Below are 16,191 nucleotides of genomic sequence, written 5' to 3' on the forward strand. Positions count from 1 at the left end.
GTGAACAGAAAGATGAAATCCTGCTGGTTATTCTTTGCTCAGCTCGACGTGTGGTTTATTTACTTGGGCATTTCAAACACAAAAGTAACACACGTTGTCAAAGTTACAAAATCACTTTTTTTATTAACCTACCCTATCAAAGAGCATAGATTTTCTTGTCAAGTAATGCAAGAAGCAAGAGAAAACTCTATCTGTATCTACGTGGAGCCTGCAAATCCACATGGCTTCTCTGTGCTATTGAGCATGTGAGTTCTTAGAAATGCAGCTGCCAGTAGTTTAGCTTGAATACAGTAATTCTAAAACAAGCTAGAAATAAATAAAATACTTACATTTCAAGTACGAAACCTTGCAGTTGAATTCAGTATGAGGAAATCAGTTTATTCCTTTTCATATTACCAACTACTGTACAGGTACTTGGGCTGGCAAAGTCTGCAGATGCAGAACAGAAGAATGTTTTATGTACATGACTTAATTGAATCATATGTTTAGTCTTCCCTTTAGGCTATCATGTGAAGCTGTTTAATGTCAGGCAGAAAGAAGATTTTTATGGATGCATTTAATAAGACACAAACTCACTACCTCCGCTGGCCCCCAATTCTCGCCTTATGTCTTTTCTTTCTGGTGGGGGAAAAAAAATGGCACCTTAATTATGTCTCATAAATAATGACACCTACCAGCTTTCAATTACGTTATTTAGCAAGTTGATGTTACTTTCAAATTATATTTATTGAGCGTGAGTGACTTTACCAGTGCTCCTATACAGCTCTAGTAGGTGGGACGTTGACCTGTCATCGGGATCCTGACTTGGTTGTTACGGCGGCTTGCCGGTGGCCTCGGGTACACTGGGCTTTGCCCTGGCAGAACCAGGATGGACTGCTGGCCTGAGTCCCTCGGAGACTGCTGGCCCCAGTCCCTCGGAGACTGCCGGCCCGAGTCCCCCGGAGACTGCCGTCCCGAGTCCCCCGGAGACGGCCGTCCCGAGTCCCCCGGAGACAGCCGTCCCGAGTCCCCCGGAGACGGCCGTCCCGAGTCCCCCGGAGACAGCCGTCCCGAGTCCCCCGGAGACGGCCGTCCCGAGTCCCCCGGAGACAGCCGTCCCGAGTCCCCCGGAGACGGCCGTCCCGAGTCCCCCGGAGACGGCCGTCCCGAGTCCCTTGGAGACTGCCGGCCCGAGTCCCTTGGAGACTGCTGGCCCAAGTTCCTCTGAGACTGGAAGATGCTTTGCTCTGTTGCGCTCCTCTCTGAACAGGTGAAAGTCAAGCCAACGCCAACATCGCTCTTCATGATTCTGGATGTGCCATCAGATGTGCCATCAAAACACCTGCCCAGGGCGATTTCCTTGGCGATCCTCGGGTCTTGATCAGTGACTGTGTAGATGCCGTAGTTGTGTCCCAGTGGGTCAAGAGGTGCCAGCATTGTGTACTCGCTGGTATCGTTGTTGGTGGCCATGGGGAGGTGGTTCACCAGGTACTCGTGGAGCATGCTGTTGACGCTCACTCGGCGGCAGTTGCCTTGTGGGATCACTTTGACGAGCGTGCGGTCCACGCGGTCCTGGTCAAAGAGCATTCCGCTGCACTTGAACTCCAGGCAGGCTGCCGACACGTCCCGCTGCTGGGGGTCCCGGATGCTGCGCACATCCCGGATGCCGTAGAGCTTGCCGATGGTGCGTGGGTGTGTCCCACCCATGTTACGAGATCTTACATTCACTTCTTGGGGTCCGTTTATTTTTACTTTAATGTAGCAGGCTCTAAATTCCATGGGCTTAGGCCACCATGCCAGGTAGTCATCAGTCCAGCTCATGAGGTCATCTTCACTGAAGGGAACAGTGTTGTAGTCATACCGGTCTCCTTCTATCCTGTAAAACCTGAAGTGAGCAGCACTGTATGGAGCTTCCTCACATTCACTGAGGTTTTCGTAGGCATAAATAGGGCCATTGTTCTCTTCTGGGGAGTTAGGGCTTGGCTTGGCCATGTTAATGCTGAATGCTGTTTTCTTGATGTTGGAGTCTTCATGGTCTGTCCTTCTATAGTTAAGCTTGTTGAGGTATGGCTGTGGGACCCCAATAGCAGCAGGGTTGAGTTTGGGAGCAGAGGGCACAGCTTCAAGCTCTTCACCCCCCATGCTTGCCAAGATGTAAGCTCCATAGGCTTCGGGGTTTTGCTCATCGCAGAAGGCAGGCACACAGGCGCCGTTGGGACCAGTGACTACACTGTCAAAACGGCCCCATGCTCTGGGGTTGGAGGAGAAGCCTGGTTCTGGCTCCATGTTTATAATAGAAATCACAACCCCTTGGATCTGCTCGCTTGGCAGGAATCGCTCGCTTCTGTAGGCTCGTACTTTGACGTAGCACCGTCTGCTCTCAGGGACATCCAGGTTAAAAAGACGCCTCTCTTTGATTTCCATGTTCCCAACCAAAAAGGTTCTCTCCTCCCTTTTGCGCCGTGTGCTTTTCTCAAGGTTGAAGTCCCCTTCTTCCTCCCATAACCCTGTCTCTGGATTCAGGGACCAAAGCTTCATCTCTTGCACATGCTCTGGCATCTTGACCTGAGCAGCATCCAAATGAACCTTCACCTTTTCTGCATTGAGGGACTCAGTGCCCTGTTCATCCGTGAAGTCCACAGAAAACATGCCGTACGTACGGAGCGGAAATACGTCTCCTTCCTCATCTACAAAGTTCAGGTCACTTTGTGTCACAGGGGCTGTGGAGATGTTTCTTGGGTCCAGAAATGTCACGCTGGCTTTCACTTTGCCACTGTAGACCTCTCCATTTTTCCTATAAAATGCATTGGGAGGAATTTCTAATTCAGCAATTGGATCATCTTCTTCCATTTCCCCCAAAGAAATCACATTGGTTTCGGTGGATTCCAGTGTAACAGGGGCTTTCTTTCTCAGTAGCTTGATCTCATGAAATACAGCACCTCCATTTTCCTTGAAGGGCAGAACTTTTGTTGTGTTCACAAACTTCTGCAGCCGGTCCACGAAAGTTAGAACCAGTCTCTCCATATCTGCTGGGACGTGGATGGAGAAGGTTCCCTTGTAGCCAGTCATACTCACTCTCTTGTTCCCCATGTAGATGTGGCCAAACCTCAGTGGCTCACCATTATCTGCTGCTGTGGCTCTGCCTCGAACCATTATTTTGGTCTCGGTGCATATTTTGCAACCACATTCAACGATGACTTTAGTGGGGAGCGTGTAGCCATCGCAGGAGATGTCCCTGGTTTCCATCTTGGATACCCCACAGCAGTAGGAGATGTTGTCCTTACACCGAAGTCCCTTATCCAACTTCCCCACACAGGTCTTTGCTGGGCACTTGCCCACGTCGTAATAGAAGGAGTTTGTTGCTTTTTGGAAGCAATCGTGAGGAAGTCGGATGAGGTGACTTTGGGGCTGGGAGTCACAGGCTGCCTCTTGTCTTCCTGTTGAATAGGATTTCTTAATGAGCAGCATGAAATAACTGTACAGTTATCACTATGTTGTCTGAAACCTCAGAGCTAAACATTGCTCCTAAAAGCAGTGAGGTTTTTACAGGATTTTGGTGAGCTGGTTAACTCATTTCAGTGAAGCAAGTAGCTCAGCTTTAGATTTAGGACCCTGATGAAGAGCTGTTTGCAGGATCGTCCCTGCTCCTGCTTCTCCACTATGGTCATCCAGCCCACCCTCAGCTAGATGCTCTGCTACTGCCTGGCTTTTTGACTATGGCAAGACAAGAATGTGTCCCAAGACTTTAAAAACAACCCTAAACAAGCAGAAATATTCCCATGTCAGGCAGCAAGTACTGTGAGAAATCTCCTGACAGCAGCAGGTTGAGGTTGATAGGCCACCTGCAATCCAGAGCTCTCATTTGTAGGGAGCGTCTGGTTCATAACCAGCTCACTAAAGCTTGTCTGCAAACAGATGAATGACATAAACCTCAAGTATTTTTCCTGTGACTTTTCTTTACCAGATGTATAACAGTTTCTGGTTCCTGCACACCAACACCTCCCCAGTTGCTTGGAGAACATCAGGCACATTTTCTCTTACCTATGACAGCCAGCTTGGCAACTTGGGACTTTGCCGACCCCCCGGCACTGCTGGCCTTGCAGAAATACTCTCCTGACTGTTCTCTCTTCAGGTTCTTCAGAATCAGGTTGTTTTTATATTTGTACAAGGAGGGATCCAGCAGTGAGCCATTGTGGTACCTGCCAGGAACAGTTAAGGGACAGAGACTGACCATCTGGCTGGAGCACAGCGATGGCCTAATCCTACATCCTACTATGTGGATTTTGCCAGATTTCCTGCCTCAGTTTCCCTGAGGTTTTAGTTTGGCTAGGTGGTATCACCTAAAAATCTTTCCCCTACTTGTGGCAGTACTGCAGTGTGGCTGCTGGGCAGCTGGCAGGGAGGCAGAGCTGCCAGTTGTGTCTGATGAGGTTTTTAAACTCTTTGTATTTTTCCAGTGAATCCCTCAGCAGATGACATTGCTGTGCCATCTTGAGAAGCCATCACTTGCAGCCATCAGTTCTCAGTGCATTTAACTGTTTTATAACTAAACCCCCCATTCATGGAGATGGTAAGGAGGTAAAACTGGCATCCATGGGACAGCTAAGACTTCTGGCAGATCAAATTCAAGCTCCTTACCAGAGGTAGCGGTCAGGAGCTGGGCTCCCTCGGGCATCGCAGCAGAGTGACACGCTCTGTCCCACTCTCCTGGCTTTGTCCTCAGGGCTCCTGAAAACATAGGGTTTGCCTGCAGGAGAAGGAAAATGCCGTCTCATTACTCTTCCTCTCATAAAACCACAGTTTATTTCTGAAGCCTGCATAAAGCTTCCTGCATCCCCCCTCTTTGGGGCTACCTGATCGGTGCAGCTGCACTTGGATTGCCAGGTTTCTCCGGTTGCTCTCAGGCACGGTGACAGTCGCTGCTGCATATTTGGCTTTCTTTATTTTAAGGGTGTTTTTCCCATCAGGACAAACCCCCGGGATCCTAAACATGCCTCTGTTATCAGCCATTGTCAATAGCTTGAGTTTCTTGGCTTGCAGGTAGACCCGGGCATCGGCAGCCGGTGACCCATCCTCGAGAGACACCTTCCCATGCAGGGTGGCATCCTCACACATGCAAGTGTCACAGTCAGCGTTGACATGGCCCATGGGACAGGTGATGTTGCAGGCTGGAGGAGAAGCAGACAGGTCAAAAAATAGCCCCAAGTCTCCACAACACTCACAGCGTGTTCTTGCATCTGCTTTTCATTTAGATGCAATAAGGCAAGTACTGCATAAGGAGTAAGTTGTATCCAAAACATATTTTTCCTGATTACCCACAGCTGTGCGTTAGAAAGGCAGGGACGATGTCATTTTGAACCTGACAATTAGTAGAAAGCAGCCACGTGGATATAATTACAGCTAGGAACTGTTATTTACTTTCCCCAAAGGGCTGAATTTCAGGGGAATTTGAATCCAGGTTGAGCTCTTAGCTCAACCCTGGCAAGATTACAAATTCAATATCATAAACTTTCTAGGTTTCTGTTACCAATGCATGCCCAGAAGTTGTGATTTTGGTCTATCCCAAAAGCTGTCTTCCCTTATTCAGTGGTATCCTGGCTTGGGCAGAATGTGGGATAGTTGCCAAGTGAGCATTACTCAGTGGGTTTAACATTTGGGCTCACAGGTATTATTCTATTTTCATTTACCTATAGTGATTAATCCTAAATAATAATCTGCCTTTTCTCAAGGCTCAGGTCATTCCTTTTACAATCACAAAGCATCCCTGTACAGGAGCTATCTGATATTTCAAAGATGAAAATAAATGTAAGAAATCAGGGAAAACCTGAAACAACTCTTCTGCACAAAACATATTTTCAGAATTATTTGGTTAAAAGGGGATTATAAGAATAATATAATTAATTACAAGCCCCTTCAGCAGGGACTATGGCAATTTGCTATTCCCGAATCATCTCTTTCCTGGATGTTTTATGGAGACAGCTGTCTGCAGTCACTGACTCTACCTTGTGTGCTGCTGTTATAAAAAGATTAATGAGATTTTTTTCTATATCCCCAAGATATTGTGAATCCCTGTTATCTTTTGGTTTGGCCATAAAGTTGCCCTGCTCTGCTCTTTGTACTCTCCAGCCCTGCTCAGAAATCACTACATTCTGTCAAAGGAGAGAAAGATGGTAAAATGACAGCAAAGGGAGTTCAACACCTGGGCAGTGGTGAGACCACGACATCCTCCCCTGCCCATAAGCGAGTTTATAGGAGCACCTGAGCAGACATGTCCAATGCAGAGCCGCCCTTCCTCAGTTGCTTCATTACAGTGCACGCCCCAGAAGCGCTCAGCTAGGCAGGATCTGGTACGCTTCTGCACCCCGGTTTGGCCACACTTTGCTGAGCACTCGCTCCATTTCGACCATGGAGACAAAAACCTTTTTGAATCTTGCACCAGTGGACCTTGAATAACATCAGTGGTGTGTTACTGAGACGCACATTACACATACAGCTGCCCAAAAACGGGCAGTTGGGTTTTAGCAGCTTCCATAGAGCTCGGACTATGCGTTTGGATATTACATACCACATGGATTAAACAAACTCAAAGCATGTTCAGGGAGCTGGGAATTAAAGCATGAGAAAGCGTCTGAAGGCTTCTGACTTAATTCCCCACAGGCTACCAAATTCAGGATGATTAAGATAAACCCAGGGGGAGCAAAGTGCAAGCAGCTCATGCTTAGTGTTGAATAACTTTGGCTTAAGGAAATCAAACACACATTCTCATTTAAATGTTGTTTGATGGGCAACACTTGTCTGTTTCAAATGTGGTTAAATATTTAAATAAAAGGTAAAATGGTTGGTATGATCATGTTGAATGTTTTTAACCAAATTTCAACATATGTTTTCTATAGTGGCAGCGTGTGTCCTATTGTGAGCACCACTTTTACTGAGTGCAAACCAGAAGCTTAAGATGCTACCGAGCAGGCTGACCATGTCAGGAGCCAGCTGATTGGTAAAACAGAAAATTTGTAAAACACATTGGGAGTTTAATATGAGGTTATATTTTTAAAGGAATTTCTTTAAGCGGGCTGCTAGATGTTATTAATTTAGGCTACTTTGAATGGATGAGATCTGCTCCAAGTCTGTGGTTTGGGCTTTTTAAAAAATGACAGTGTTCTAATAATGTTTATGGGGATGCACTAGTGACTAAAGTTTCTAAAAATGAAGTTTCTTGGAGACATGTGCTATGTCATCTCCCATACCTATTCTTCCACCCAGTTTGTAATGGAGCAGGTTGATTTGTTTCCTAGAAAGGCAGGCAGGCACAGGGCTGGACCGTTCAAATTGTGAATGGGTGGTTGAAAATAATCCTGGCTTCTAAAAGCAGATGGGTGGAAAAGACCCTTTAAATGAGGGCAGATATGGGAGCGTCATGGCTGGTTTGGAGCGAGCACTTGGCTTAAAAGGGTAGGGTTTTAATCTGTTGGCACATCAGCATCTCTAGTTCAGCATCCCAAGTAGTGGGATCCATGGCTTATTATTTAGCAATTTGAGGCATGCAGGAGGAGGTGGGCTTGGGGACGAGGTCACATCCTGTGGATAAATGCCTGTTTGTGCCTGCCCCAAGCAAAAACTGAATGTGCAACAGATTAAAGCGGGATCTTGGCAAGATCCTAAGCTTGTTTGGGATCAGCTGCTTTAATCTGCGGGGCTGGTGATGATAGGAAATGAGCAGGGGAATCCCATGGAGGAAAATGGCATTATATGGCTCTAAGTAGCATTTTGACAGCAGAAAATGCAGAACGTGGAGGCTGAGGGAGAAGCTGAGGGATCAAGCTGAGGGACATGGGAGGGGACAGGGCTGGCCCGTGGCACCGGCCAGCAGGAACGTACTGCGTCTGACGTAGGTGAAGGTTGGGTCTCCCCGGCGAGAGCTGCTCCTCGTACCTGTGGGCAGAAGGGTGATTCAGGCAGGGTTTGCCAGCCAGGGAGCCAGCCCCAGTATCACTGCCTTGTGCTGCCCACTTTCAGGGGAAAACTATTTTACTGGTGGTTTTCAAAAAAATACCTCTCAGCAAGTGGAGGAGACCTCTCAGTGTCCATGGCTTTGGTGCTTTGATTCTTCCCAGTGGCTAAGAGAGCTGCTGGGAGCTGGGCAAAAGGCTGGGAAAATCCCCAAATCCTTCAGCAGGGCCAGCCCTTTCAGTGCCTGCTAAAATTTAAATTCTGAGCTCTGGACAGTAAAGATGAGAGGTCGGGGCATCTCCCAGGGATTAATGAGCAGAGTGGGCTCTGCAGGTTAATAAATTCCCCACAGGCTTTAATTCTGAAGGAATGGTGTCACAAACTGCCCAGGGTGTGGGGACAGGCTGGGCAGGGTAAAGGCAGGTCAGAGCATGTGCTGGCCCATCCCTGGGCTCTTCTCACCCTCCCAGCCTGCGCGTGCCTCCCGCAGGAGCTGGGGCTGTGCTCACACGTTGACCTTCCCTTTTCCAGGAGAGGAGCCAACAGCATGTGTCAGTGATAGCCAAAACCCTACAGGAGGTCGTGGATGATTAACATTTATTCCATTGCCTAAATCATAGAATCATAGAATGATTCTAACCCTAAATGTCCTCTTCTACTCAAATAATACTGCTTAGTTGTAAATTGTTGGGAAAATTGTCCAGTGAGGAAAATCCACCCAAGGTGGGAATTAACTTACTCTCCAAGCTGAGCATTACCAGCGGGCTGAAGGTTCTCTGTCCTATCTGGACCCTGCTGAGGGCTGGTTTCAGAATCCTTTGTCCTAAGGGTCAATAAATGAAAGAATTAATTAGATTCAAGGAACTGGACATCCTTAGGCTCAATATTACACTTTCCCATTGGACTGTGGCTGGTTAGAACTCCTGTAGGATGCAGTGCAGGAGATGCCAAGAGAGGGACATAATGGATATGTCCCACAGCATCACTGCAGCTCAGATATGATACAAATTTTATATTTCCCTTATCACCCAAGAAAAACTTTTTTGTACTTCCTGTGTTGGAGCAGCTCAGATCAACTAATCTTTTTATGGGTTGAGACATAAAATATGTCCTTCCTGTCCGTGCGCAAGGAAAAATTAATCCAAGGTGGATAATGTTTGTTGTTGTTATGGGACAAGAGCTGGTTTCTGAACTTAGTGGCCACCTGCGTGCCCGATGGGAGCTGATAGACGTGGCTGGTTCCTGGGGTGCTTGCTGGGAATTGCGAAGCCAAGCCCCAGCACCAGCTCTCCCCTGTGCCCAGCTCTGCCCCTGTACTCCTCTGGGTACAGACTGGACACCATGGGATCTCAGAGGCAGCAGGCAGGGATGGTCCTTGCATGACCAATGGGCCAGGGAGCTCTTCCCTGGTCAATCAGAGGCTCACTGACTCACAGACAGGCTTTGCTCAAACGCTGGGGGCTGGATGGGAGCCAGTCCTTGTGTGGAAGTTGTCTGGCCGGGCAAACGCCGCAGTGACCCAGACCAGCACCCAGCATCGATGTCGGGCTGCGTCTGCTGGCTCAGCGGCTGCCAACAGACGTGCCTGCGCTGGCGTGGGCAGGGGACAGAGCAGTGACCAGAATGGAAACGTTTAACCTTCACCTAAAACAGACATGGCTCCCCAGAGGAGGAGGAGGATCCAGCCTTTCATGGTGACCATCGCTGTCTCCAGAGGTGACCGGGGGATTCCTGGAGTTTCCGCAGCCGTCCCACGCCTTCCCCAGTCCTGCAGAGACAAGCCCGACCGTGTCAAAGCTCACCCAGGTCCTCCTGCTTTCACGGAGCTTCTCCCAGGCTGAACTGCTCCAAAACATGCCACAGGGGCACTTATACCCGCTGTTCACCCACCCTCAGCAGCTCTTCATTTACGTCCCCAGTGGGGAGCAGCAAGGGCTCCACATCTGTGCTCGCATCCCCCCTGCTTCTCACCATCACATCTGAGCCCAAATCTATTTTGCAGAGCACTGCTTTGTAACAGCATCTCCTTAACATGCCTAGGAACAGCTTAAATACTTCTGCAGGGATCTCTCACAGCCCACACAGCTCTGCAGGCCCCCTGCCGCCCCCCAGCAGCCAGATCTGCTCCCCACAGGAGCAGGGACAGCCCCATGCCTCTAACCCTCTGCCTGCAAACTGGGCATAGTGTGAGGATAGCATCTTATCCCAGTACATCCCAGAGTGTGAGGAGAGGGAAGGCTCCTGAGCACCTCTGAAAGCAGAAAAACCCATGCACAAGCCAAGTCTTTTCTGCAAATGTAGCAAGAAGCTCAATATTTTCCTTTTCCCGCAGGCATGGATGTGGGACTGAGACTTTGTGTCACTCTTCACCAGCACAGCCACTTCAGATTTTGTTTTTAGTGAGTCCCTTTGCCCTAGAGCATCAAGCATTTCATGTATTTAATTTCTGAATGTACCTGTGGAGCTGGTGTTATCCCTAGTGACACCAGCTGGAATTCCAGGTGCTTTATTTTATGCACCCAAAATTAATGAACTGGGAGCAGGGGAGAATATTGCCCCAGCCGTTTGGTGCCTCGGTTTACCCATAAAATGGGGCTGACAAAGAGCAGTCACTGGCAACAACACTCTTATCTATAAGTGGTACTAACCATCCCCTCTGAGACCAGGGAATATGGGACTAGGAAATGCTTTGATTATGGCTCAGCAAATCCCAGTCAAGCAAAAATAACAAGCAACACATGAGCGGTGTTTTGTGGGCTTATGGTGGGGTCGTGAACTCGCAGCCAGACAATAACCAGGAAAAAATTAATCCTGTTTCTCACTTGGCAACTATTTTTGGAGCTGACTGCAACTTGTTCAGCACTGGGTTTGGGATTGGGATACATCCCTCTGTACCCAGACACACGATGCTAGGAAAGGGGGGTTCAAGCAGCCGGGTCTTGCCAGCAGGGAGGGTTTGGAGCTGTGTGCCCTGTCTGCCAGGGGGCTGTGCGAGCCAGCGCGGACACAGCCGCGGGAGATGAAACAGCCCCACTTGAGCAAAGCCCCCCAGACCCCCGCCCCAGCTGTCCCGTAACCCTTCCCCAAGCCCATTAGCTGGGACGAGGAAGGGAGAAGCGGGACGCAGGGAACTGCATCCCCACCGATGTTTTTCAGCCTCTGTGCCGTCATCTGCCCATTAATTAATTTCCACCTCACCTTCAATCACAGCCACTCTTAATTACGCCGCCTTAACACAACAGAATTCTATAACCACTATCTGCCACAAAAGGGAAAACAGCAGGATTGGGGGTTTTTTCTCTTACCTAAAAAGCCATAAAAACCCCACTTAAGGAACGTCCCGTCTTCTCGCTGCAGAGCCGCCAGGCGAGCTGAATCCGCGGGCGAGACGAGGGCTTGTCAGCTGCGCGTTCAGGGATTTGCAGCCGGTTGGGAAGAAGAGAGAGCTGCGGCTTACCGAAGCCTCCCCTGCGCCGAGCGGAGCCGGGCTGTGTGCGAGCCTCCCGCCGCCGAGGCGGCGAGGTCGCTTATATAGCCCGGCGTGTAGCTTAGGGGATGGCAGCGAGCCACCGGCCGCGAGCACAAACAGATCGGACGCGCGAGGAAACCGCAGCCTGAATAATCCCTTAATAAGGTGATGGTAAACAGAAACCTGTGGCGATGCCACGGCGTGGTGGCTGGTGCTGGTGGTGGGACCAGCACGGTGGTGGGTACCACGTCCTGGTGTGGGCGCTGCATCTCAGCACAGCACCGTCACTGTTAGGGGTTCACCCGGGGTCTGGATCTGAAATAGATGCTGCTGAGTGTTGAAGGTGGAGATACAGAGAACAGACAATGCATTTTGGGGATGCTTTTTGGCTTTACTTGGTCTGGGACAAACGTGGTGCTCACTCAGCAGTGCACGTGGATTTGCCCCGTTTTGCAGGTGTGGGCTCAGCTGGGCACTGTTCCTTGCACTGCCTGCCCGCCTCTGCCCCTGTGCTGGCTCTGGCAGGGATCAAATGAGGAGGCTGTGGGGATGTGAGGATGTGGGGCAAAGCCAGTGGGATTGGTTTGAACACTCAGGGTAGCACAGAGCTGCAGAGGCAGGACCATCCTTGTAAATAAATGTGACTGCATCTCAAGCCATGGGGAGATCTAGAAATGACCCCTAACCAGAGTTTCTTGCTTGCCCCAGTCTGACTTCAGCCTTCCAGGCTTTTCCTCCCTCTGCAGCCACATTTTTCTTGTGTAACTTGTGGCAAGTGGTCTGTGGACACAGGGCTCCTGGGTGTTGACAAAGCACGTGGCCTTGTGCAAGTGACTGCCACCCATGCATGCAGCCCTGGAGCCACTCGACTGTGCAGATGGTTGCTGCAGAAATGTGGTGTGAAAGCATGTGCTGTATGTGTCAGGAGCAACTCCCAAAAGATGGGCAAGGGTGTTGGGGCAGCCAGTGGGAGTCAGCGGTGTCCCAAGCTGCCTCCTAGTAATCCTTGTCAGCCCTGCTGCCAGAGGGAGTGGTGCAGGAGGAACACAGATCAATATGTCACATAAAAAATCATCAGAGGTGACCTACACCAGCTCCTGTTTATGTTTACAAGGGAAAAGGAAAAAACACCTGAGATGTGCCAAAAATGGCAGAATGTTTATATGGTGGGCAAGGAGTGCCCCATGAGCTGGAAGCTCCAGACCTCTGACATAAACATGAAGATCATCTCTGTTTCCCCTCTGTGATGAGGACAAGATGTGGGAAAGGTGCTGAGGCAGAGAGCAAGGAATTCATCTTCCCCAGATGGAACCTACCTCCCACCACGGCTGACCCACACTAATGCACAGCACCAATGCCTTGGCAAGACAACTCCAGTCCCTCTGGCTGCTTGCCCACATCCTGGCACCAATTTCTATGGGTCGCGCTGCTGGGTAAGGAAATGTGCTGTTCTGCAAAAGGAATAAACTGTTATTCCTTACATTATGGAAATGGGATGATAGCTCTAACCCAATGTGGGTGCAGGGATTTCTGCAGGGGATTTTGCAGCCTCCTCAGCATGGCTGTTTTCTCTCTAGCACGTCTCTTTCAAGACAAGTTCTGGAGACATGTGTGTGGCTTTAGCAGCAGGTTTGGGACGTGTGAGTTCATGCAAACCCCAAGTCTCTAGAACAGTTCATTTGCCCAGTCTCTCTTGGCTTGACCATCCCTTGCTGCAGCTCCGACACGTGGCTGACTTTGTAGGGAACAGCATGAGAAGAGCCCCAGATGTTCCCAGTGCTGAGCACCTCTGGCTCTGGGAGAGGCTTTCCATCTGCCTGGAGGCGAACAATGCCCCTACGCATGGGGTGGAGAGGACAAGTCAGGGGCTGCCCCATGCCTGGGGTGGTCTGCAGGGCTGTAGTACCAGTGGCCAGTGGCAAGGATGTATCCCAGACCAAACTGCTCCTTTCTGCCCATCACCAGTGGCTTCAGCTGCCTAAGTCTGCTCCTTCCTATCAGAAGGCAGCAGATCCACAGCCTCTTGGACTCGTTCCCCTCCTGGATTAATGCTGGGGAGCCTACCCAAATCTCATGGGTTTTTTCCATGGTTTTATCACTGATGTGTAATGTCAAAGCCATAAGGCATTTATGTGAATGCTGCCCTGCTTAATGCTCCCTCTGACCAGTGCTGAGGCTGGGGCAGGGTCAGACGAGTGTGACAGCAGATGGTGCCAGCAGCATCTCCCTCCCCACACTCCTTTGTGGTTGTATCCATAACTTTTCTTGTGTTCATCTAATAAATCCAGGGGAAAACTGGCTAGTAATGCTCATCCTGGTTCTTCATGCCTCCCACCATTTCTAGTACAGCATGGGCAGAGTGGCCATCTCCAAAAGCCAACTGTACCATGCCAAGAGGATAGCAGGGTTGGAGGGGCTGCTCTCAGGGCTGCATGTGGAATTTACAGGCTGTGGGGTCTGCAAAATGCTCTGTGGGGCCCATAAATCTGCTTTTGGGCCAAGGCCATGCCTAATTCCCTGCTGGCTGCCCTCGTCCTCCCTCCCTGCGCCCTCTCCGCTCCGCCAAAGGGAGCTGACGGTTATTTTCCCCTGCTGCATGTTTCTGGGCTTGCTTCTGTTTACGGAGATGGGAGTTAAAATAACTGATTGATGACTTTGTTCCATCCCAAACACTTTGGGGAAGTTTGCGTGGTTTAGAAGGGAGAGTTGGGAGCTGGGATTTCATTAAGCACTTGGCTCCCGGCACTTCTCCAGCCATGCTCCAGGGGTGGCTAATGTTGTTTTTTAAATCCTGTTTTGCTATCCCAGGAGCCGGAGTGGCGATTTCCATGGTTTGTAGGAGAACTTGGAGATGTGGCAGGTCCCTGAGGTTCCCTCTGAGCTCTGAAACACCAGCAAACCTCGCAGCCACCGCAATATTGTTTCACTTAAGCCCTCCTCCACCGCTTCATCAGCACAAAATTGCACTCCAGCTGCCTAAAATCTTTGGAAAAGAGCCAAAAAAATGAATTACTGGAATTTGTTTTCATTGTGCGGATGAGGATTTACAGGCTATGGCTGGGAGAAAAGGAGTGAGTGGACCTTTTTCCCTTTTGGAAGGATTTGCTTGGGCGCTAAAGCTTCTACTGGGGCTCAGTAGTGCTCAGCTCCATAAACATCATTTATGGAACAGATACAAAAGGCAGTGCAGTAGGGACACCAGGAGAGCCAGAATCCAGGGAAGGACTGATTTTAGCTCTGGAGCTCAGGAAGGTTTTTTCTGCAGTGGTGAAAGAGCCAGGAGTGAGGAGACAGTAAGTGTCTGTGCTGGTTGTGGGGTCTGTTCCACAGGGTAAGCCCCCAAATGTCTGCTGGCACCAGCACAACACAACAACTGACTCCTGACATGTAAAAGAGGGTGCCCTCTGTTCCACAATTCCATCTGTAAAGGAAAAGGGCTTTTGCTAGTGCTTTTGCAGGGCATGTTTGCTATTGGAGTGCCCAGGGACTGTCACCTTCCACCCTGCTGCTCACATATAGACCCACGTACCCTGGGGATTCACTGGTCACTGGGACGTCCTGGACTGCCGAAGGGTCCCACTGGTATTTCCCTCTTAGGTGCCATGGCCATATCAGCTGTCTATCCTTCCTGTCAGAGCTTGGAGAGGCAGAAACCATGATGCTGTGAGAGCACCAGAAGTGCCTCAATAGTGAATCCCTTTTTAATTAAGTGTCTGAGCTGGGGAAATTAAGATAAGAATACTGACTCATTTAGAAACTCTCTTTGAGATGGAGAAGGCCATTATTTCCAAGCCCTCCATGAATAATGGATATCCCAGCCTCTCCCTGGAGCATTAACTGCTCAGGGACACTTGCAGGGCAGCACCATGGTGTGGGGAACATCCTGCCCACAGATGTGGCAGGGCCTGAACTATTGCACAACCTTTGATCAATGATGTAAAAGCGGTCACAGGATGGGAACAGGCGTGATGGGAATGTGGCCAGGTCCAAGCCAGGACAGCACCTCAATGGGGACATTTACACTGCAAAGGAAGGGCAGGAGCAGAGCTCCAACCCACAGGCCACCAGCTGTTTGCTTTAGCTCTGGACAGGGTTGGATGGACAAAGACCATCCTGTGTCAAAGTCCATGTTGATTTGGGTAATAAATTGCTCCTGAAGAAATCCTTGATTTATTGTTCCTGTTTATGGGTATTGGCTTTGGGCTAGGAGGTGCCAGGCCGTGCACCCATGCTGGCATGGGGAGCAGCCTCCCACACATGGGATGGCGATCCCTGGTCTCATTTGTGCCTTTTCTTCCATATTCTTGCTAAAAACCAAATTGAAGTGGGCAGATTTGCAGTGATTTACACCAGCAAAACATCAGCCAGTTTCTCCTAAAAACCAGCAAAATCCCGCCTGATCCATGAGTGTGCAGGGGCAGGCTTGGTTCTTCCAGTTTGTCTTTGTCCTGTTTTGCAGGGATTGCACTGGCAGCGCATTGGAGAGGTGTAGGTTGTGTAAGTCAGACCAGAGGCAACAGTGATGGCAGTGAAAGTGAAGCCTTAAGTTATAAAGTGTTTTTTAGTGTTTGGACAAGCCTTTACATGAAATGGACAGAAGGAGATGGAGCCATGAGGGTAGTGGGCACTCCTTGTTGAACCATGTGGGAATTTCTGTCAGGTTAATTTTTGCTCTGAGCAATGTGGAGCCGTGCCTGGGCTGGGGTAATCAGGGTTGATCCACCCCTAGGTTTCAGCTCCGAAAGGGTTTGCCAGCATCCCCACTGGCAAAAGAGAGCGTGGAAATGCCTCCCCTT

The 16,191-nt window shown here is 49.7% G+C and overlaps 1 protein-coding gene across 3 annotated transcripts; it reads right to left on the reverse strand.

The window, feature by feature from the left end:
* Positions 1–97: 97 nt before the first annotated feature.
* LOC119705199 (cartilage intermediate layer protein) lies at positions 98–11,593 on the reverse strand. Of its 3 annotated transcripts, XM_038147324.1 has the most exons (9): positions 11,232–11,593; positions 9,571–9,694; positions 8,666–8,749; positions 7,855–7,908; positions 6,238–6,423; positions 4,833–5,147; positions 4,618–4,726; positions 4,021–4,178; positions 98–3,416 (listed from the first exon to the last, which is right to left on the reverse strand). In XM_038147324.1, exons 2-9 carry the CDS (start codon positions 9,626–9,628, stop codon positions 766–768), a joined length of 3,615 nt encoding a protein of 1,204 aa, XP_038003252.1. In that variant the 5' UTR covers positions 9,629–9,694; positions 11,232–11,593; the 3' UTR covers positions 98–765. The 3 variants fall into 3 exon arrangements, with proteins under 3 accessions (XP_038003252.1, XP_038003253.1, XP_038003254.1); XM_038147325.1 differs by lacking the exon at positions 6,238–6,423; XM_038147326.1 differs by lacking the exons at positions 6,238–6,423; positions 7,855–7,908.
* Between the last annotated feature and the right edge of the window lie 4,598 nt (positions 11,594–16,191).

Source organism: Motacilla alba, chromosome 10, assembly GCF_015832195.1.
Source record: "Motacilla alba alba isolate MOTALB_02 chromosome 10, Motacilla_alba_V1.0_pri, whole genome shotgun sequence".
In the NCBI taxonomy this organism is placed as follows: domain Eukaryota; kingdom Metazoa; phylum Chordata; class Aves; order Passeriformes; family Motacillidae; genus Motacilla; species Motacilla alba.